Source organism: Pelodiscus sinensis, chromosome W (assembly GCF_052426305.1).
Source record: "Pelodiscus sinensis isolate ZL-2025 chromosome W, ASM5242630v1, whole genome shotgun sequence".
Lineage (NCBI taxonomy): Eukaryota > Metazoa > Chordata > Testudines > Trionychidae > Pelodiscus > Pelodiscus sinensis.
In genome coordinates, this window is record NC_143084.1 from 2720774 (window position 1) to 2743999 (window position 23226).

Sequence of the window (23226 nt, forward strand, 5' to 3'; positions counted from 1 at the left end):
TAACAGCATGGTTCCTAACTGGCTGACTCCATTCGAATCTCTCTGCTCAGTTCCAGTCCAACACGTCCTAGTACACAGTAGGCGACAAACCACGAGAAAAACTTACTTTTACAAGTGGCGCAGATACTCCTCCTGGTGTACCTCAAACCACCACGCTCCGATACATCCGTCGATTCCCTCCGTCCTGGACTATGCGTTGTACCTAAAGAACAAAGGCCTTGCGTTAACCTCCATCAGGGTGCACCTTGCAGAAATTTCAGCATTCACATCACCAATAGATGGCGTTTCTTTCTTCGCCCATCCTACTACTAAGAGATTTCTCAAGGGCCTTACCAACATGGCCCCTCCGCACGACCCAGTCCCACCGATGTGGAGCCTGGATGTAGTCCTCGACGCTCTAATGAGGCCGCCATTCGAGCCTCTGGCGACTGTATCCTTGCATTTCCTCACTTTGAAAACCGTTTTCCTGCTTGCCATAACATCAGCACCCAGAGTGAGCGAGCTTTCCGCCATGATGGCCACGCCACCATATACAATTTTCAGTAAGGATGGAGTAATCTTGAGACTACACCCAAGATTCATACCCAAAATTGTCTCACATTTCCATGTCAACGAACCAGTGATCCTGCCCACTTTTTTTCCCGAAGCCCCATGCCTCACCATGAGAAGCGGCCCTACACTCCTTGGACACCCGCAGGGCCTTAGCATTCTACATAGATCGCACTAAACCTTTCAGGCTTACGGACCACTTATTCGTCTCCTTGGCACATAGGTCAAAGGGTCAACGCCTATCTTCCCAGAGGATTTCCAATCTCGTAACCTCATGCATAGTGCAATTGTATGCAACGAAAGGCTTACCCCTTCCGTCCCAACCACGTGCTCGCTCTACTAGAGCCATGGCCACATCTACAGCATTTCATTTCTGAAAGACATCTGCATAACGGTGACTTGGTCCTCACGAGACCTTCGCCAAACACTATTCTATTTCTCTACTCACTCGCTCAGATGGGGCAGTGGCGACTGCGGTGCTCTCCACAGCAGATAAATAGGGACTCTTTGCCCTCCTTCCGTTTTGGCGACTGCTGCTACGCAGTCACCCATAGTGGAGCACCTGCGGGGACATCCCCGAAGAAGAAAGCGAAGTTACTCACCACCGGTGCAGTAACTGTCGTTCTTCGAGGTGGTGTCCTCGCGGGTGCTCCACTACCTGCCCTCCTCCCCGCTTCAGAGTCCTCTCTCTCTCTGCTCTTGTCTCTTACAGACTCCGAGGCGGTCTCGAAGTGGCGGGGGGCCGGACCGCGCGAGACAGAAAAGAGCGCGAAAGCCGCGAGCCCGCGGCACATGCGCGGTCTGGCCGAACACTGTTCATGACAAGCTTCCGTCTGCGGCCACGGGGCAAGCCCAGCACCTGCGGGGACACCGGAGGTGAGTAATTTCGCTTTAGTCTATAAAGTGCTACCAGACCAGTTTTTGTTTTTTAAGTTTATTCTTCAGGGTGTGAGTCTCTCGCTGTGAGTGTTTCTAAGTTCTCAGCCTCAGATTTTTTTAGCAACTCCCAAACCTCACTTTGAGCTTTGTAAGGTGCTTGCTTGACTTCCTTAATGCCCAGCACTCATTTGGCTTGTGTTCTTCCTGCTAGCACTCTGGTTCTGCTCAAATATGCAGAGTAATGAGGTGTGAGACTTCACTGCATTTGGGCTGCCAGAGATCCTGAAACAGTCTGGCTTTCTCACCACAGACCGAATATTGATATTAGTAGTTCTCCAATATAATCTGTGGCTCGGGTCAAGCAGACTGATTTGGTATTGATACCAACACTACGGCTGTGTCTAGACTACATCCCTTTCTTGAGAAAGGGATGTAAATTAGGCACTTTGAAATTGCAAATGAAGCCAAGATTTAAATTTCCCGTGCTTCATTCGCATAATGGCGGCCGCGTTTTTTTTCGACACGGGGCTTTTTGATAGAAAAACGGCAGTTTAGACGGGGATCTTTCGAAAATAAAAACCTTTTTCGAAAGATCCTGTACTCCGAGGTTTACAGGATCTTTCAAAAAAGGGTTTTATTTTTGAAAGATCCCCGTCTAAATTGCCATTTTTCTATCGAAAAGCCCCGTGTCGGAAAAAAACACGGCCGCCATTATGCGAATGACGTGCGGGAAATTTAAATCCCGGCTTCATTTGCAATTTCAAAGTCTAATTTACATCCCTTTTTCGAGAAAAGGGATGTAGTCTAGACACACCCTTCCTCTGACTCCTCCATCCCCGTGTTACCCTGGAAATGTGTGGCTAGATCAGCCTTGTGCACTGCTGTTTGCATTGTGTGGGAATGTTTTTCAGGGGAGGAATAGAGATGCTTCTGCTCATCCCTGTGACCTTGAGCCCACCAAACTCTCTTTACCTGGGAGTTGGGACATGCTGTGCTCTGGAGGCTGGAGGAATCTGTGTTTTAGCACAGGAGTCCCTGAGAATGGCCTTGATTAGCAGGAAAAGGCCAGATAACCTTCACTCTACTCACCCTTACGAAACACTTGATTCTTGGACCATTGGATGGAGACACAGTCTTGTATGTCATGCCATACTTGTCTGCCAAGTACAGTACGTAACCACTGATACCGAGAAATGTGTACGGTCTGTGTCAAAATACCTTCTCTGTTTTTTGAATAAACTACAGATCATTGGTTTCACAGTGGCCAATTCCATCGCCCCAATTGACTGAAGGTTTGCTAGACTTCTTTCAGATCACACAATTCGGTATTGCCTCGATTACCGTTGCTAGTTAAGTGCCTGCTATATTCCTGAGCAGTCTTAGAGGCCTGGCCTTCCTTGAACAGCACTAATATAATATGAGGTGACTGGAATTTCCTACTCAGACTTGTAGATGGCAACAAACCCAACCACCTTCAGAATGAAGTATGGAGGGAGTATCAGCCAAGGCCAGAGGCAGTTTCCAATGGCCACTCTATGCTCAACAATGGCTCTCTGCAATAAGCTTTTATCCAAGCAAAATACCATAATCAAGATGGCTCAGAAGCATTAGGCATAGCTGCTCAGACAATGTTCAACTATATATTTGCAAGATGAGAGAGGCAAAATACCCCATTTACTGACCCTGTAGAGGGAGTGTGTGGAAGAAATGTGTTCAGTCTATTTTTCCCTTGGCTTAAAAATTAGAAAATAGGGGAAGACCTGGAGTAAATAAACTGCTTTATTAACACAGCTGAGTGCAAAATGTCCTTCCTCTTCAAGTAAGCTGAAGAAAGGGGCTGCTTTGGCAGACCCCCAAAACACTTTTTTGAATAAGATGGCTATCTCCCTCTGTTTATGACGCCTCCTGCCTAGATGCCAATATGCAAGTGGTTGTTAGGGTCTAGTACAGGCGTTGGCAACCTACAGCATGCATGCCATCAGTGGCACGCAAGCCGATTTTTTATTCACATGTGGGTGGGAGCTCAGTCCCCCCTCCCCCTGCGTAGCAGGGAGTCTACACTGCCTTTTAAGCCTCACAGCTGCTGGTGCAGTCAGGGAGTTCAGCTGATTGGCGGGGGGGCATTGTCAAGTAGCTGCTAAATTAGCTGCTCTCTGCTTGAGCAGCAAGATAAGGTGGTGTTAATGCAGGGGTGGGCAAAAGCCTCTCACCGAGCCAGATCCGGACCACCTTGGGCTTTGATCCGGCCCGCGAGGCAATTATACACCTCGCCACCTAATTGCAGGGAGAGAGAGAGAGGGGGGAGCACAGCCACTCCACACCCAGTGCCCCTGGAGAGGAGGCAGCGCTGGGGCTCAGGCTCCTCAACAGGGCCACCCCAGAGACATCGCTACTGTGGCGATGTGGTCTGGGGCCGGCCCCAGAGGCTGGAGATGTTGCTGCCATGGTGCCTCCGGGGCCGGCCCCAGGCCATGGCACCTCCGGAGCAGCCCTGGGCCGCGTGGTTGCGGTGCCTCCCGGGCAGCCCCAAGCTGCATGGTTGCAGTGCCTCCGGGGCAGTTCCAAACCACGGCGCCTCTGGAGTGGCCCAGGGCCGTATCGCTGCGGCACCTCCAGGGCGGCCCCAAAACACGTGGGCACAGTAGCGGCACCTCTGGGGCTGTCCCCAGGCCACGGTGCCTCCGGAGCAGCCTGGGGCCGCGTGCCTTCAGGGCATGCTCCAAGCCACGTAGCCGTGGCAGTGGCGCCTCTGGGGCCAGTCCCAGATTGCATTGCCACAGCAGTGGGGTCTTTGGGACTGCGTGGACCCGGAAGCGGGGCCTCCCTCCTGGGTGGCCAGGACAGTATGGCTGCAGCTGTTACTGCAAGGGAGCATGAAGCCAGGTAAGGTTCCCCCTTGTGCCCAGACCCCCGCACCCAATCCCCTCACTTCCCTTCCCCCCGCAAAACCCGCCACCCTCAGCTAGCTCCGACACCCTCCCTTGTTCTTGTACCCTCTCTCCTGGCCACGCACTGCACCCACCCTTGTTCCTGCTACCTCCACCTGGCAAGAAACCCTACTCCCAGCCTGCTTCTGCACCCCAGCTACCACCCAGATCCTGCACCCCATCCATATCCTACTTGCTGGGAGCCCTGTCTTGCGCATTGTACCCCTCATTTTTGTCCCTATCACAGAGCCTAAGGAGGTCCATAAAATCCACTAACTCCAGCACCCCAGAAAAGTAAATCTGGTCTATGGGAAGCCCTGAACCTCAGTTTCCCCCTCCCCTTCCCCTCACCCCGTGAGGTTGTGGCACTAGAGGAGTGAGGTGTCTCAGTTGGGCCACATCAGTGAGCACTGAGGGATTTTGGAGGAGTTCTTTTGCTTCTCACTTGTGTGGTCCCCAACTGATTTTTTTGTGGATCAGCGACCCCTGACCCAAAAAGAGTTCCCCGCCCCTCCCATAAATAAAGAATACATTAAACCCTTTTGTGTTGGACATAATATTTTCATAGAATCATAGACTCATAGAACTGGAAGAGACCTCAGGAGGTCATCAAGTCCAGCCCCCTGCCCAAGGCAGGACCAATCTCAACTAAATCAACCCGTCCAGGGCTTTGTCAAGCCGAGACTTAAACACCTCTAGGGATGGAGACTCCACTACTTCCCTAGGTAACCCATTCCAGTGCTTCACCACCCTCCTAGGGAAATAGTTTTTCCTAGTATCCAACCTAGACCTCCCCACTGCAACTTGAGACCATTGCTCCTTGTTCTGCCATCTGTCACTACTGAGAACAGCCTCTCTCCATCCTCTTTGGAACCTCCCTTCAGGAAGTTGAAGGCTGCTATCAAATCCCCCCTCACTCTTCGCTTCTGCAGACTAAACAAACCCAAATCCCTCAGTCTCTCCTCGTAGGTCATATGCTCCAGCCCCTAATCATTTTGGTTGCCCTCCGCTGGACCCTCTCCAATGCATCCACATACTTTTTGTAGTGGGGGGCCCAGAACTGGACGCACTACTCCAGATGTGGCCTCACCAGAGCCGAATAAAGGGGAATAAACATTTCTGTAGATCTGCTGGCAATGCTCCTCCTAATGCAACCAAATATGCCATTAGCCTTCTTGGCTACAAGGGCACACTGTTGGCTCATATCCAGCTTCTCATCCGCTGTAACCCCCAGGTCCTTTTCTGCAGAACTGCTACTTAGCCAGTCAGTCCCCAGCCTCTAACAATGCTTGGGATTCTTCCGTCCCAAGTGCAGGACTCTACACTTGTCCTTGTTGAACCTCATCAGATTTCTTTTGGCCCAATCCTCTAATCTGTCTAGGTCACTCTGGACCCTATCTCTGCCCTCCAGCATATTTATCTCTCCCCCTAGCTTAGTGTCATATGCAAACTTGCTGAGGGTGCAATCCATCCCCTCATCCAGGAAATTAATAAAGATGTTGAACAAAACCGGTCCTAGAACCGATCCTTGGGTCACTCTGCTAGAAACCAACCGCCAACCTGACATCGAGCCGTTGATCACTACCCATTGGGCCTGACAGTCTAGCCACCTTTCTATCCATCTTACAGTCCATATATCCAATCCATATTCCCTTTACTTGCTGGCAAGAATATTGTGGGAGACCGTATCAAAAGCTTTGCGAAAGTCAAGGTATATCACATCCACTGACTTTCCCATGTCCACAGAGCCAGTTACCTCATCATAGAAGCTAATCAGATTGGTCAGGCACGACTTGCCCTTTGTGAATCCATGCTGACTATTCCTGATCACTTTCCCCTCTTCCAAGTGCTTCAAAATGGATTCCTTAAGGATCCCTTCCATGATTTTTCCAGGGACTGATGTAAGGCTGACTGGTCTGTAGTTCCCTGGATCGTCCTTCTTCCCTTTTTTAAAGATGGGCACTACATTTGCCTTTTTCCAGTCATCCGGGATCTCTCCCAATCTCCACGAGTTTTCAAAGATAACAACCAAAGGCTCTGCAATGAGATTTGCCAACTCCATCAGAACCCTCGGATGGATTAAATCCAGGCCCATGGGTTTGTGTATGTTTAGCTTTTCTAAATCGTTCCTAACTTGTTCTTTCCCCACCAAGGGCTGTCCACCTCCTTCCCATACTGCGTTGCCCACTGCCTTAGTCTGGGAGCTGACCTTGTCCGTGAAGACAGAGGCAAAGAAAGCATTGAGTACTTCAGCTTTCCCCACATCATCTGTCACTAGGTTACCTCCCTCATCCAGTAAGAGCCCCACACCCTCTCTGATCACCCTCTTCTTGCTAACATGCCTGTAGAAACCTTTCTTGTTATCCTTCACGTCCCTTGCCAGCTGCAATTCCAATTGCGCTTTCGCCTTCCTGATAACTCCCCTGCATTCTCGAGCAATATATTTATACTCCTCCCTAGTCATCTGTCCAAGTGTCCACTTCTTGTAAGTTTCCTTTTTGTGTTTAAGCTCACCAAGGATTTCCCCGGTAAGCCAATCCGGTCTCCTACCATATTTGCTTTTCTTGCTGCGCATCGGGATGGTTTCTTCCTGTGCCTTTAATAAGGCTTCTTTAAAATAGTGCCAGCTCTCCTGGACTCCTTTCCCCTTCATGTTAGCATCCCAGGGAATCCTGCCCATCAGTTCTCTGAGGGAGTCAAAGTCTGCTTTTCTGAAGTCCAGGGTGTGTATTTTGCTACTCTCCTTTCTTCCTTTGGTCAGGATCCTGAAATCTACCATCTCGTGATCACTGCTTCCCAGGTTGTCACCCACCTCTACTTCCCCTACTAGTTTCTCCCTGTTTGAGAGCAGCAGGTCAAGTTGCTCATGGCCCCTGGTCGGTTCCTTCAGCACTTGTACGAAGAAGTTATCCCCAACATTCTCCAAAAACTTCCTGGATTGTCTGTGTACTGCTGTATTGGTCTCCCAACAGATGTCAGGGTGATTAAAGCCCCCATGAGGACCAGGGCCTGTGATCTGGAAGCTTCTCTCAGTTGTCCAAAGAAAGCCTCATCTACCTCATCCACCTGATCCGGTGGTCTATAGCAGACACCAACCACAACATCACTCCTGTTGCTTCCACCTCTAAACTTAACCCATAGATTCTCAACAATCTTTTCTCTCTATGTATACTGGAGCTCCTAGCAATCATACTGCTCTCTTACATACAATGCAACTCCTCCTCCTTTTCTCCCCTGCCTGTTCTTCCTGAACTGTTTCTACCCTTCCATGACAGTGCTCCAGTCATGCAAGGGTGGCCCTATACTAGCTGCCAGCAACTGGCGCCCTAGGCGAACCATGCAATTGGCGCCCCCACCAACCCCAAGGAAAGATCTAGACTCAGGTTTTTGATAAACTGGGAAACATTGTGCCCCTATTTTCCATTTAATGTTTTTTAAGCATATTTATTTTAACAGGCATAATTATTTGGTTTGTCCGTCCGTCCAACCAATGTTTCTGAGATCAAATTAAAGTAGAGACACGAAATTTACAGAATAGATTTGTACACAACAGCTAGACGATATTTGAGTCCAATTTCAAATAAAAATGCATTAAAATGTTAATTATTTTTATTATTACAAGTCAAAAATAGTCCATTACGCTATCCTGCTTTAACTGCCATTACCACCACATCTAATATAGAAAGAGCTAAGAAAACTCTTCAATGAACTTCAACTTGTAATTACAAAATACTCTGAATAAAAAACACTCTGTGCTCTTAAAACATGACTTTTTTTGCTTTACGTTTTGAAAACTCAGTCACTAGTTCTTTTAGATCCAGTTTTCCAGCTATTTCATGTTCTATTGACATTGTGGCAAGTCCAACAAGTCTCTCTTGCACCATTGTTGAACGCAGATATGTTTTTATTAATTTTAAGTTGGAGAAGCTATGTTCCCCACTAGCTACGGAAACTGGCAAAGTTAACAGAATCCGTAGAGCTATTAAAATGTTTAGAAAACTGAGAGTTTATTTTCACAAACAAACTTCAGTACTTCTTCAGGAGGGAAATGTTTCTTAAGTCGTCTCGAAAAAGCCTGACGCTCACTACATAAATCAGTAGCATCAATGTCTTTTGAATTTTCATGAGACAGTGCCGACTCCAGTTTTATACAAAATTCTCTTATCTGTTTTGCTGTTTTATTTTGAAAATTGTGGATATCACATAGAAAACCAAATACTGACTCTAGCTGCTGCATCTGTTGAAATCTTTCGTCAACTGCATGAATAGCAGTATCAAGGACTGCAAAGTAGAAATTCACCTTGAACCTTTGTTTTGTATTCTGAATGGGTGTGTCTCGTCCTTCATACAAAAACTGCTGTTTCTTTTGCCGAATGCGAACTGAGTTTGGTTCAAATTCGGTTGGAAAGTCTATTCCTTCAGCAAGCTTGAGAGAATCTATTAGTGTTCTTTCAAACCCTTCATCACTTCTGAATTCCTCCAGAATATTTTTAGTTTGCTGCAGTTTTTGAATAGCAGAGTGTATGTCCAAATTCTTTTCCTGAAGCTGCTTACTAGTGAGGTTAATCAGGAAAAGGATATTATACCACAAAATGAGTGAAGTCACAAATTTGAACTTGGAAAGGCCATTTGCAAGAGCTTCTGCATCTGAACATGCCGACATGCCAGATGATCCAGGAAAGGTAGTATCGTCAGAAATTTCAGTTAGGGCATCATAAATGTTGCCAAGTTCATAGTGAAGAGGCTTCAAAGCATCAATGCGACACCACTTGTCTAAGTGGTTTCACAGTTAGAGAATTCACGTGGCAAGTCAGAATCTCCCAACAGCGTGTTGAGCCTGAGAAAAACACATAAACACATTGCACCAGGTCAAAGAAACTGCTTGCCTCCAAACAGCATCTAGCAGCATCATTGACAACCAAATTCAAAGAATGTGCACTGCAAGGAATGAAAAAGGCCCTAGGACTGATTTCCAGGATTCTCCTTTGAACACCATTGTCTTTGCCCTTCATATTACTACCATTATCATAGCCTTGGCCACGTACGTTATCAATAGATAATGACAGTGCTTCAAGTTCTTGTAGAATAGTTTGTCATAAATGCTCCAGTTGTCTCCTTCAGTGATACGAAACCTCAAAAATGTTCCTTTATGAGCACTTCAACATTATCTTCATCTGCAGACTTTTCCATATCTACAAAATGAATAATCATTGTCATTTGTTCAACATTACTCACATCTGCTGTACAGTCCAGTATTATTTAAAAGTATTTAGCAGAATGGACAGCTTCTAAAATTTTCTTTCTAATGGCATTTGCTAGGATTTGAATAAGTTAATTCTGCATATTTTTTCCTAAGTAATGAATCTGTGTTTCATGATCAGTTATTTTACATAGATGCTCCTTCATGACTGGATCAAACAAAGCTAGGTATTCAACAATTTTTTAAAAGTTTCCATTACCTGGAGTGTATAATTTTTCCTTTCTACCGTGGCCGCGGAATGCTATATTTTGCTCACCGAAAACTCTCACGAAAGCAATCAGATGCTCTAATATTTGTCGCCAATATTCTTCTTTTCCCTTGATCACATGTAAATTTTCTTTATCAACAGTTTTTCCTTTTTTCAATAGTAATTCAAGTTCTTTCCAAAGGCAAAGAAAGCATTGAGTACTTCAGCTTTCCCCACATCATCTGTCACTAGGTTACCTCCTTCATCCATTAGGGGCCGCACACCCTCTCTGATCACCTTCTTGTTAATATGCCTGTAGAAACCTTTCTTGTTATCCTTCACATCCTTAGCCAGTCGCAATTCCATTTGCGCTTTCGCCTTCCTGATAACCCCCCGGCATTCTCGAGCTATACCTTTAAAGTCATGGTAAAGTCAAAGTTCTAAATGGTAATGTTGGCCTCCGTCATTCCTTCCCTAGCCATGGGAGACTGGTACACTGCCCTCAATCTCAAAGACGCCTACTTCCACATTTCTATTGCACCCCCGCACAGGCGATTCCTCCGTTTTATGGTGGGTCACGACCATTATCAGTTTACGGCCCTTCCCTTTGGCCTTTCTACGGCCCCCAGGGTTTTTACAAAGTGTATGGCGGTAGTGGCCGCCTTCCTGAGAAAGCAACAGGTCCAGGTTTATCCATACCTGGATGATTGGCTTATAAGAGGCTCTTCCCCATCCCAGGTAATCGACCATATATTCCTTGTCCTTTTTTCAGGCTGGGTGTGATGGCGCGTTGGGGGTCCCCCGTCTCCTGCAGCCCCGAAATGGTATGAACAGACTCCGCCAGCCAGTAGAATAGAGGTGGTTTATTGCTTCTCCCATATACAGCGCAGCACAGATGCCATCAGGTTACAGGGCAGGCCCAGGATGCCTCAGCCCCCCTTGATATGGGGCAGGGGTCTCGGCTTCTAAACCCCCCAGCCTTTGCTGAGGCTGCTTCCTCTATGCTCCCAGACAGAAACTAACTCCCTCTCCTCCAGCCCTGCCCCCCAGCCAGGGCAGCATCCACCTTCCTTTGTTCCTCTCCATGGGGGTTATCTGGTCGGACCGGTTGAGAGGGCCTCTTTGCATAATGATCCATCCCTGTCCTTCTGGGCTGTGATACCGGCGGCAGCCAGTGGGGTTACCACAGACCCATAGAAACCAGCAAGTTCCCCCCCCCCACTACGTCACACTGGGCCTTTGTGACGTAGTGGGGGTGCTGTCTGCTCTGTAACCCGGGGTCCCCCTGTGCTGTGATGTGAGATTCTCACTGACTCCCAAATGTGTATTAACCCAGACACCTAGGCTGAGCCCCCCAGGGAGAGAGACAAAGGGAGGAAGGCGGAGACCAACACCTGGCTGGGGGGCAGGGCCTGGGAGGGAGGCAGTTGCTGTCTGGGAAGCATGGAGAGAAGAGGCTAAGCTGCGGCCTAGGGGCAATGGACCCCTAACCCTAGGGTCTGAGGCATCCTGGCCCTGGCCCCTGTAGCCACATCACATCTGTGCTGTGCTGTATCCTGAAGGAACAATGAACCCCTCTCTATTCTACGACTGGCGGAGTCTGTTCTTGCTGCTACGGGGCTGCAGGATTTGGGAGAACCCCGACTGCTCCGTCACAGTCTTATCCTAAACGAGGCCAAATCCACCCTGGTCCCCACTCAAACAATAGAGTTTGTGGGGGCTCTCCTGGATGTGACAAGGGCTAGAGCCTCCCTGCCCATGGGGTGCTTCATGACTTTAAAGGAGGCTATCCTGCGGCTCCAGTCGTTCCCCACCACGACGGCCTGCTGTTGCATGAGGCTGCTGGGGCTCATGGCGGCCTGCACTTACGTGGTACAGAATGCCAGGCTCAGATTTCAGCCACTCCAGCTTTGGCTGGCACGGACCCACAACCCAGCATTCCAGCATATGGACACGGTGGTAACGGTGCCTGCAGACTTGTTTAGATCCCTCAACTGGTGGTTGTGCGAGGAGGTGGTCTGCGAAGGAGTGCTGTTCCTCAGCCCTGCCCCATCCATTCAGCTGGTGACAGACGCTTACAATACAGGTTGGGGAGCCCACCTCGGGAAACTATGGACACAAGGTATGTGGGGCCCCGCAGACCTCTCCTTTCATATCAATGTCAGGGAGTTGAGAACTATTTGCCTCACATGCGGTGTTTTCCTGCCGCAGCTTCGAAACAAGTGCGTTTCAATTATGACGGACAGCACAGCAGCAATGTTTTATATAAACAGACAGGGCGGTGCTTGCTCCTATCCCCGGTGCAGGGAAGCTCTCCTCCTCTGGGAGTTCTGCGTGGCTCATGGTATTCACCCAGTGGTTGCTTCCTTCCCGGCGCTCAGAATGGGTTAGCGGATCGCCTCAGCAGGTCCTTCGAGGGGCACGAGTGGTCCCTCAGGGTAGACATAGCCCTGTCTATTTTCCACAGGTGGCGGTTTCCCGACCTAGACCTGTTTGGGAAACCTGTTGGCCTTAGGGCCTGCTGTATGCCTCCCCCCCCCCCCCCCCCCGGCTGATCCACAAGGTGTTTCTCAGGGTCAGGGAATTTGAGGCCTCCGTAATCCTGATAGCCCTGGCATGGCTTCGTCATCATTGGTTCCTGGCCCTTCTCATGCTCTCAGTAGAGCAGCCTCTATCCCTCCGCCTGTTCCCGGACCTAATCTCTGAGGGTACGTCTACACTACAGCGCTAATTCGAACTAACTTAGTTCGAATTAGTTAATTCGAACTAAGCTAATTCGAACTAACGCATCTAGAACTAAAAGCTAGTTCGAATTAGCGTTTTGCTAATTCGAACTAGCGCGTCCACACTGATTGGACGCAGGGGCGCATTTAAGGGCAGCTGAAACCGGTTCTGGCAGGGCATCAGGTCAGTAGTTGCTTTGTGTGGCTGCTGTCTGAGGCTATCTGAGGCTCGTGCTTAAAGGGACCCCCCCGGACAGCCGGTTCTCAGCTTTTCCTGCTTGCTTGCTTGCCAACCTCGCCGAGGGACAGCAAAGCGTTGGTCTCTGTGCCCGTCTGTGTCGGTGCTTCCCTTCGGGGGGGCCGCCGCAGGTGGCAACATGGAGCCAGAGCTCGCCCTGCACCTTCTGGTGCACTTTGTGGACTTGCTGCTGCAAGCCTGCCAGCAATGGCTCAAGGCTGCCTGGCACCACCTGGTGCACGTCAGCCCCCTGCCTCTCCACCTGGCTGCCCTGGGGGCCGTGGAGGAGCCGTGGCGGCACCCCAGCACCGGCGTGCCCCGCCGCATCTGGCGTCTGGACATTAGCAGCGACTGGTGGGACCGCATCGTCCTGGAGCGCTGGGAAGACCGACAGTGGACCCAGAACTTCAGGATGAGGAGGGACACCTTCCTGGAGCTCTGCGAGTGGCTCGCCCCTGCTCTGCGCAGAAGGGACACTCGCATGAGGCCCACCATCCCCCTCCAGAAGTGGGTGGCTATCGCCCTCTGGAAGCTCTCCACGCCAGACAGCTACCGATCCGTCGGGAACCAGTTCGGCGTGGGGAGATCCACCGTCGGAGCGGTGCTCATGCAGGTATGGCACTCGTCGGCCACTGCGCCGGGGGGTAGGAGGGCTGCAAGGAGGGGATGGGCCGCCCCAGGGACAAAGGGGGGGAGGGAGGAGGCGAAAGCGCCCCGCACCGGAGGGGTCGGTCTGTCCCGGCCGTACTACACGCCGCCAGGGGGGTTGCTTCCGGGAGTGGGGCGCGGGGCACTGCCAGGGCACGAATGCTCCCAGCCACCCGGGCGCCCCACTGATTGGCGCTTTGCTGTGTCTCTCTCCGCAGGTGGTCAAGGCCATCAACCGGGTGCTGCTGCGCAGGGTGGTCCGCCTCGCCGACCCAGACGCCGTCATCCGGGGATTCGGCGCTCTCGGCTTCCCCAACTGCGGGGGGGCCATCGACGGGACGCACATCCCCATCCGTGCCCCAGAACACCAGGCGTCCCGGTACGTCAACCGCAAGGGGTACTTCTCCATCCTCCTGCAGGCCATGTGTGACCACCGGGGACAGTTGACGGACATTAATGTGGGCTGGTCCGGCAAAGCGCATGACGCCCGGGTGTACCGCAACTCCTCCGTGTGCCAGCGGCTGCAGGACGGGACCTTCTTCCCCGACCGCCACATCAGGGTCGGGGACGTGGACATGCCCATGTGCCTGGTGGGGGATGCCGCCTACCCACTGCAGCCGTGGCTGATGAAACCCTACACGGGGCACCTCAATCCCTCCCGCCAGGCCTTCAATGCCAGGCTGACCAGGGCCCGCATCGTGGTGGAGGGGGCCTTCGGGCGACTGAAAGCCCGCTTTAGATGCCTCCTCACCCGTCTGGACCTGGCCGAGCACAACATCCCTCCCATGGTGGCAGCATGTTGTGTGCTCCACAATTTATGTGAGAGAAAGGGGGAGGCTTTCCTGCCAGCTTGGATGGCTGAGGCTGACCGCATGGCTGGCCACTACGGTCAGCCCCGCACCGCCGCCGTCCGGGAAGCCCAGCGGGGGGGCGTCCGGATCCGGGAAGCCCTGCGGGAGAGCTTCTTGGTGGAGGAGGAGAACTGACCTCTCCCTGCATGCCCCACTGGGGCCTTCTTCCACCCTACCCCCTTCCCCTTTCCCCTCCCTACCTACTGTCAAATAAAGACACCTGTTTTTCAAACAAAAACGTCTTTTTATTTTACATAACTGGGGTGGGGGAGGGAGGAAGGAGGGTGGGAGAGGGGAGGGGGAAACCTGGGACGAGGGAGCTGGAAGGGGAGGGCAGGGAGGAAGGGAAAGGAAAGCTCAGGGGTGGGGGTCCGGCTGCCTCTCCTGTCTCGCAACGCTGCGGGTCCGGGGGTGTTGGTGGGGAATGGTTGTGGAGGGTGGGGCAGGAGGGACGGGGGTGTGGAGGAAGCAGGAGGGGGAGCAGGGGGAGCAGGATGAATTGGGAAGTGGTCGAGCAGGCTCTGCAGTGCCTCCAAGCTCCTCCGGCGCAGCCTCAGGTCCTCCTGGACCCAGTGGTCCCGGAGACGGAGCTGTTGCTCCAGGAACTGGAGGTGCCGCCTCTGGTACTCCTCCTGGTTCCTGGCTCTCCTGCTTGCCCGGGCGCGGGCGGCTGCTGCAGGCGGGGTGGTGCGCCCTGCAGGCCCAGGTGCTGCGGCTGTGGTGAAACAAGAACAGCGGTCAATTACCCCAGGGGCCCAGGTGTGTGAAACCCAGCTCCCCTCTGCAAGGCCAGGGCCCCTGCAGGATCCCCAGCTGCTGCTCCTTGGTGGGCAAGGCCCAGGCGCACGGTCCCGGGGCTCCCTCTCACCCCAGCCCGCCGTACACATAAGGGGAGCATGATGGTACTCACAGGTGGACGCCTCCCCGGCCTCGGACGACACAGGCGAGCGGCTCTGTGGGGTACCTCGGGGGTCCCGGGTCCTGGGCAGGCTGCGGGCAGGCTCCTGGCTCTCGGAGCCCTCCTCCTCCTCCGTCTCCTGGAGCGGTCCCTCTGCCCCGGGGTCTATCACGTCCCGGGGGCAGGGACGGCATGAGCCCCCAGGAGGCGGTCCAGGGCGTGGAAGTGGGGGCACGCCTCCGGGTCGGCCCCTGGCAGGCAGGCCCGGGAGTAGGACTGCCACAGGTCCTTGATTTTGCAGCACACCTGCTCCCAGCTGCGCTGGTGGCCCCTGGCGGCCAGGCTGGCAGCCATGCGGCCATAGACTGCCGCGTTCCTGTGGCTAGTGCGGAGATCGTGGACATTGGAGGCTTCCCCCCAAACCTCGATGAGGTCCATGATCTCCGCACTAGACCACGCGGTCGCCCGCCTCTTGCGGCCGCGGGCAGGGTCCTGGGAGCCGCCAGGCTGGTCCCGGGAAGAGGGGGAGGGCTGGGTGTCATCGGGTGGCTGGCTCATGGGTGTCAGCTGCTGGGTGTGCTGGCACGGGTGCTGGCAGGCTTGCAACTGGCACAAACTGTGTAGCCAGCCCGTCGCCCTTTAAGGGCTCCAGGGCCGGGAGGGGGGCAGTAGAGTTTGCCTGGTGTTGGCTAGAGTGGCCACCAGGGCAAGCTGGGAAGGGCTAGCCTCCCACTAGTTCGAATTAAGGGTCTCCACAGCCCTTAATTTGAACTAGTAAGTTCGAACTAGGCTTAATCCTCGTGGAATGAGGATTACCTAGTTCGAACTAAGCGCTCCGTTAGTTCGATTTAAAATCGAACTAACGGAGCGCTAGTGTAGCGCCTATGAAAGTTAGTTCGAACTTAACCGACTTTAGTTCGAACTAACTTTGTAGTGTAGACATACCCTTAGGGTATGTCTACACTACAGCGTTAATTCGAACTAAGCTAATTCGAACTAACGGATCCAGACTAAAAAACTAGTTCGAATTAGCGTTCTGCTAATTTGAACTAGCATGTCCACACACAGTGGACCCTGAACAGAGGTTAAGGTTGGCCGGAAGCAGTGCCGGCAGGGCATCAGATGAGGACTTAGAGCATGGAGCTGCTGTCTCAGGCTAGCCGAGGGCTGTGCTTAAAGGGACCCGACCCCCACCCGGGACAGACAGTTCTCAGGGTTCCCCGCTTGCAAAGCAGTCCTGGCTTGGAGTGCCCTGAGTGCCCACACGCGGAACATCACAGCACTCGGCCATCACCCCGGATGCACTTGCCACAGGCTGCCATCTGGGGGGAGGGGGCAAGCGGGGGGCTGCAGGAGAACTTCCACCCCGAGAAGCCCGCAGAGCCAGCCCAGTCCTCCCCATCGGGGGTGCGTACCCCATTCCTCCCTCACCTCCTTCCACTTACCCCTCCCTAGCCCCCCTTCCTGATTTACAAAATAAAGGACACGTGTGTTCAAAAATAGAATCTCTCTTTATTGAACAAAACTGGGGGAGACTGGGAAAAAGAGGTGGGAGAGGGGAAGAGAGAGGCTGGGAGAGGGGAAGGCAACTAAAATGATCAGGGGTTTGGAACAGGTCCCATATGAAGAGAGGCTAAAGAGACTGGGACTTTTCAGCTTAGAGAAGAGGAGACGGAGGGGGGATAGGATAGAGGTCTCTAAAAGTATGAGTGGTGTGGAGAGGGTGCATAAAGAAAAGTTCTCCATTAGTTCCCATAATAGAAGGACTAGAGGACACCAAAGGAAAGGAATGGGTAGCAGGCTTCAAACTAGTAACAGAACGTCTCCCAGCCTTTCTCTTCCCCTCTCCCACCTCCTTTTCCCAGTCTCCCCCAGTTTTGTTCAATAAAGACAGAGTCAATGTTGGAAGAAACGTTATCTTTATTTTGTACATCAATAAGAAGGGGGGCTAGGGAAGGGTAAGTGGAAGGAGGTGAGGGAGGAATGGGGCACGAGCCCCCGATGGGGAGGACTGGGCTGGCTCTGCGGGCTTCTGGGGGTGGAAGCTCTCCTGCAGCCCCCCGATTGCCCCCTCTCCCCAGATGGCAGCCTGCGGCAAGTGCAGCCAGGCTGATGGCCGAGTGGTGTGATGTGCCCAGTGTGGGTACTCCGGGCAATCCAAGCCAGGACTGCTTTGCAAGCGGGGCACCCCTTAGAACTGTCTGTCCGGGGTGGGGGTCGGGACCCTTTAAGCGCAACCCTCGGCTAGCCTGAGACAACATCTCCACGCTCTAAGTCCTCCTCTGATGCCCTGCCGGCACTGCTTCCGGCCATCCTTAAGCCCTGTTCAGGGTCCACTCAATGTGGACTTGCTAGTTCGAATTAGCAAAACGCTAATTCGAACTAGTTTTTAGTTCTAGACGCGTTAGTTCGAATTAGCTTAGTTCGAATTAACTAATTCGAACTAAGTTAGTTCGAATTAACGTTGTAGTGTAGACGTACCCTAACAGAGTTTAAAGAGAAGTTAGATCAAGTCATGGAGGTTGGGTCCATGGAGTGGTATTAGCCAGGGGGTAGGAATGGTGTCCCTGCCCAAAGTTTGTGGAAGGCTGGAGAGGGATGGCACGAGACAAATGGCTTGGTCACTGTCTTTGGTCCATCCCCTCCAGGGTTCCTAGGGTTGGCCGCTGTCGGCAGACGGGCTACTGGAGTAGATGGACCTTTGGTCTGATCCAGTATGGCCATTCTAAGCTCAGGGCTCAGGGTTGGGGGTCTCAGTGGACCACCTTGATTTTCATGCAAACCTGCTCCTGGGTGGCCAGGCTGGCAGCTCTCCTGCCCTAGATGGCCACTTTCCTGTGCCTAGTGCGGAGGTCGTGGACGAGGTCCACGATGTCTGCACTAGACCAGGCGGGTGCCCGCCTCTTGCGGTCCTGGGCAGGCTCCCGGGAGCCGCCAGCCTGGTCCCGGGAAGAGGTGGAGGGCTGGGGGGCATCGGGTGGCTGGCTCGAGCCGTGCCAGGTGCAGGGTCTGCTGGCTGGGTGCTGGCAGGTTTTCACTTGGCACGGGCACCGTAGCCAGCCCGTGCCCCCTTAAGGGCTCCGGGGCCGGGAGCGGGGTAGACAAGTTTCCCTGGTGGTGCCCAGAGTGGCCACCAGGGAAAGCTGGAGAGGGCTAGCCTCCCACTAGTTCGAATTAAGGGGCTACACAGCCCTTAATTCGAACTAGTAAGTTCGAACTAGGCTTAGTCCTCGTGGAATGAGGTTTACCTAGTTCGAACTAAGTGCTCCGCTAGTTCAAATTAAGTTCGAACTAGCGGTTTGCATGTGTAGCGCCTATCAAAGTTAATTCGAACTAACGTCCGTTAGTTCGAATTAACTTTGTAGTGTAGACATACCCTTAGGAGTTAGGCAGGCTGCAGCATCCGAACCTCCGCTTTCTGCACCTCATGGCATGGAAGCTCCATGGCTAATGGCCATGGAGAGACAGTGTTCGGAACAGGTCCAGGCAGTCCTCTTGGGAAGCCGTAAGCCTTCCAATAGGTCCTCTTACCTGGCAAAGTAGAAACGCTTCGTTCTCTGGTCAGAAGGCAAGGTGTTCTCTTCTGTGTGCCGGCTAGTTTGGATTATCTCCTGGGACTTAGGCTCTGGGGGCTGGCCCCTTCCTCAGTATGAGTGCACCTAGCAGCTATCTCGGCCTTTCATTCAGGCTTGGGTGGCAGGGCCGTTTTCTCAGATCCCATGGTGCACCGCTTTCTGAAGGGGTTGAATATGGTCTACCCCCAAATGTGCGAGCCCTTGCCCTCTTGGGACCTCAGCCTGGTCCTCACAAGGCTCATGGGTCCCCCCTTTGACGTGTTGGCAACATGTTCCCTTCTGCACCTTCCTGGTGGCCATGACTTTGGCCTGGCGAGTGTAGAAACTGAGGGCCCTATCGGTGGACCCCCTGTATATGGTCTTTTTTAAAGATAAGGTAAGGCTGCATCCCCACCCTGCCTTTTTGCCCAAGGTGGTCTCTTATGTCCATGTTCACCAGGACATTTTCCTTCCTGTTTTTTACCCTAAGCCCCACAACTCTGGGACACAACAGGCTCTGCACACTTTTGATGTGAGGCGTGCTTTAGCTTTTTATTTAGAGAGGACCAGGCCCTTTCGTAAGTCCCTGCTGTTTGTGTCCATAGCAGATAGGATGAAGGGTCAGCCTGTGTCAACCCAGCGTATCTCATCCTGGATCACAGCTTGTATCAGAGCGTGCTATGAGCTGGCGAAGGTTCCGTCTCTGCCTATTACGGCCCATTCCAAGAGGGCCCAGACATCTTCCACGGCATTCTCAGGGCGGCTACCTGGTCATTGGTGCACACCTTTGCAAACCACTATGACATTGCACAGCACGCCCAGGAGGACACGGCATTGGGCAGGGCTGTGTTGCAGTCCATCTCTTGGTAGGCTCTGACCCCGCCTCCTGAGTTTTAGCTTTGGAGTCACCTAAGTGGAGTGGACGTGAGCAAGCACTCGAAGAAAAAACGGTTACTTACTTCTTAACTGTTGTTCTTCGAGATGTGTTGCTCATGTCCATTCCACATGCCACCCACCTCCCCTGCGTTGGAGTGTTCTGGTAAGAAGGAATTGAGGGGGTGGAGGGCCAGCAGGGGTATATATGCAACACTATGGCAGCGCTGCTCCAGGGGGCTCCCCTGCTGGCCCAATGGGTAGTGCTAAGGGAAAACTCTCTGACAATCTGTGCATGCGGCGCGCACACACCTAAGTGGAATGGACATGAGCAACACATCTCGAAGAACAACAGTTATGGAGGTAAGTAACCGTTTTTTCTTCCCAGCGCACATCAAAATTGATAACATCATGCATTACTACCTGCTACTCACTCCAGAATAGAGCATTACCGACAACTCCCAAAGCTCATTCCACCAGAGCAATGGCAATGTCAAACTGCCTTCCTCAGCGGAGTCCCACTCCATGAAATACGTTGAGCAGCCACATGGTTGTCTAACCACACATTCATGAAACACTGTGCAATTCCACCATGCTCGACAATGGACACCACAATAGCTACTGCAGTCCTCTCCACAGCCTGCAACAATTAGCCAAAGCCCACCTATTATCTAACTGTGCACTGCTACACAGTCACCAACAGTGGAGAATCCATGGGGACATCACTCGAAGAAGAAAGAGAAGTTACTCACTCTGTACAGTAACAATGGTTCTTCGAGATGTGTGTCCCCGTGGGTGATCCACTACCCACCGTCCTCCCCGCTTCTTCGGGTATTAACAACTTGCCATGAGGGCTTCAAAGAACAAAGAGAGAGGAGTCGGGCTGCGCGCGCTAACTTCAAAGGCGGGAACACCGTGCGCAGCCTGACTGGACACTGCTACAAAAGTCTCGCATCCATGGCACCGGGACAAGCCCAACACCACAGTGGATCACCCACAGGGACACACATCTTGAAGAACCATCGTTACTGCACATAGCGAGTAACTTCTCTTTCTAAAACGATGTAGCCGGATGCCTTTCATGAGACTGAACTCTTCCCCCCCTCTGCTTTGACAAAATCAACAGTAGAACAGCACCCCAATGTCTGGGATTCATTTGAGACCTTCAGCATGCATTTGGCATCATGATGGGCTCTGGGCACATGCTCAGTTCAGTCAACGGGACGCTTTATTTGCGTTGCAAAGCAAGCTGTCACATCACACTTTGTGCTTGTCTGGTGCAAAAGCCCAAAGTGCAGGCTCTATCGTTTGTCTCCTGACCTGTGCTAGATGCTAAAGCCTGCAAGGGCTTCCTGGACAAAGTGACATTTTGCTGCTCTGACCCTCTTTGTAGCTAAAGAAAACATAGCTGCATTTAAAAAAAACCCTACAATTTAAAATGGGTATGCGGAGGGGACACCAATATGTTTCCCAGTTGAAGAAAAAAAATCCTTAAAATGCCAGGGGCTAATTTCTTCAGTGGTCCAAACCTTTTATATTCATACCCCAGTACCTTAACGTTGATATTTCCTAGTTTGATCATTTTCTCACATTGTTTTAATGGTGGATTCTGTATCTGCAGCTAACTTCAAATCTCAGAGATCCAACGTATGGGTGTGCTTTGTACTTGTGATTTCTTTCTGCTGTTTGATGTCTCAGTTGCTGTTCCAGTCACAAGACTGGTATCTAATCTAAGAGATTCCCTAGAGAATTTAAAGTGATACAGGATCATCCAATTCAATGCTGGTGAAGGTTTGACTGCGCTAACTTTTTTTCTTAAAGAATTAGTAAAATCTGAATGTTGAGAGTTTAATTTTGCTTGAAATTAGCACTTACTGTATCTTTTGTTTTTTCTACAGTTACGTAATCAAGGCCAAGTGAGAGGAACCAGTGCTGCCAATGATGAATGATGACCTGTCATTTGCAGTGTCGATAAACAGTTGTGTGTGTGGATGCATAATTATCTGTATACAATTTTTTATATATATATATATATATATATATATATATATATATACACGCATACTGAGTGGCTGTTACAGTTTCTCCACTATACCCATCTTCAGCAAAGATGCAAAGGAAACTGCTTTCATTATAAATACCTAAAGCAAATACAAATTGACTGAGTAGTGTCATTTTAAAGGCTAAATTGACTGCAGAATTATGCTAACTGATATGATTCCCAAATATCAATACTAGACCATTTTATTCCCCTCTTGAATCACTCTGCTATAATATACCTATGTCTCATTATAAGCAAACAAATTCCGATAAATACATTTTCAGTTTTGTGTTTTCCCTATGTGATTTTTTTTTAATAGGAACTCTGAATGTATTTATAGCTATTTATTTCTGGATTGTCATCTAACAGTCAAATCAAAAGATTTTTTTCTATTAGTGAGAATTGGAAGACTTGCTGTTGACGGAGGAGTATAAAAATGCCCCAACTTTTACCCATCTTGCTGAAAGAAATCACTTGTTTTATTGGAGTTTTGTACATTGAAATTCAAATGATTTCTTCATTAAAAATTGGCAAAATAAAGGAAAAATGGCTTTTGATTTATAACAGTTTGTACTGAACAGTTTTTCAGGAGGCTTTCACACAGAGTAATTGACAATACTGGTGTTGAGCCGTTAAAGTATATTTTAGGATGTTGTAGTTTAATTGGATGTGTAGCACTTCCCTACAGTAAAGTATTTTTTCAACGTTTCAGTTTGGAAACTATGCAAATTGTCTCAATTTCACATAAGCGACGAGGAGTCCTGTGGCACCTTATAGACTAACTGAAGTGTAGGAGCATAAGCTTTCGTGGGCAAAGACCCACTTCGTCAGATGCATGCCCCACGAAGTGGGTCTTTGCCCACGAAAGCTTATGCTCCTACACTTCAGTTAGTCTATAAGGTGCCACAGGACTCCTCGTCGCTTTTGCAGATTCAGACTAACACGGCTACCCCTCTGATACTCAATTTCACATAGATTGTGCAATAGGGTAAAACGGTGACTTTTAGCTCTTTCATGTTGAAAATTCACGATTAAAAAAATGTTCTCTTTCAGATATGATGAAAGTTTAAATTGTAGCATCTGACTTGTTTTGCTGATTTATTAGAAGTAGATATAAAAGTAAAGATGGTATAATAAAGGCCTTTTGTAAATAGTTCTCAGATAGGAAGTTGACTCTCTCTCTGTCTCTCTCCATACTGTCTCTCTGTCTCCTGTGTCTCAAAATGCTTGTTAAATCAGGAACAACTTACTTTAGGACAGTGTTTCTTAAACTGTGTTCTGTGCCGCGAGGCAGTTGGAGGTGTGCCGCGGAGAACAGAATTCAAAATGGTCACCCCCCCCCCTTTTTTTTTCCTCAATAACTCCCCCCCCCCCCCCCGACCTTTTTTTTTCTTCCTCAACAAAAAATCCTTGGTGTCAAGGCCATCAACAGGGTGCTGCTCCGCAGAGTCTTCTGCTTCACCGACCTGGATGCGGTCATCCAGGGGTTCAGTGTCCTGGGCTTCCCCAACTGAGGGGGGGGCGATCAACGGGACACACATCCCCATCCGTGCCCCGGAACACCAGGCCTCCCTCTATGTTAACCGCAAGGGGTACTT

At 51.0% G+C, this 23226-nt stretch overlaps 1 protein-coding gene across 3 annotated transcripts in view; it reads left to right on the forward strand.

The window, feature by feature from the left end:
• The window catches only part of LOC106731943 (phosphatidylinositol transfer protein beta isoform-like), a 167646-nt gene extending 144858 nt beyond the window's left edge, over positions 1-22788 (forward strand). Inside the window, exons 11-12 of one of the 3 annotated variants that reach the window (XR_016348242.1) lie at positions 21486-22359; positions 22538-22788. Coding sequence is in view for 2 of the 3 variants with exons in the window: in XM_089775102.1 (XP_089631228.1) it covers positions 21486-21536 (51 nt within the window). In the remaining variant the exon portion in view is untranslated. Of the gene's footprint in view, positions 1-21485; positions 22436-22537 lie in introns of those variants that run through there. The other 2 variants (XM_089775102.1, XM_089775100.1) reach the window with 2 other exon arrangements.
• Positions 22789-23226: the final 438 nt, after the last annotated feature.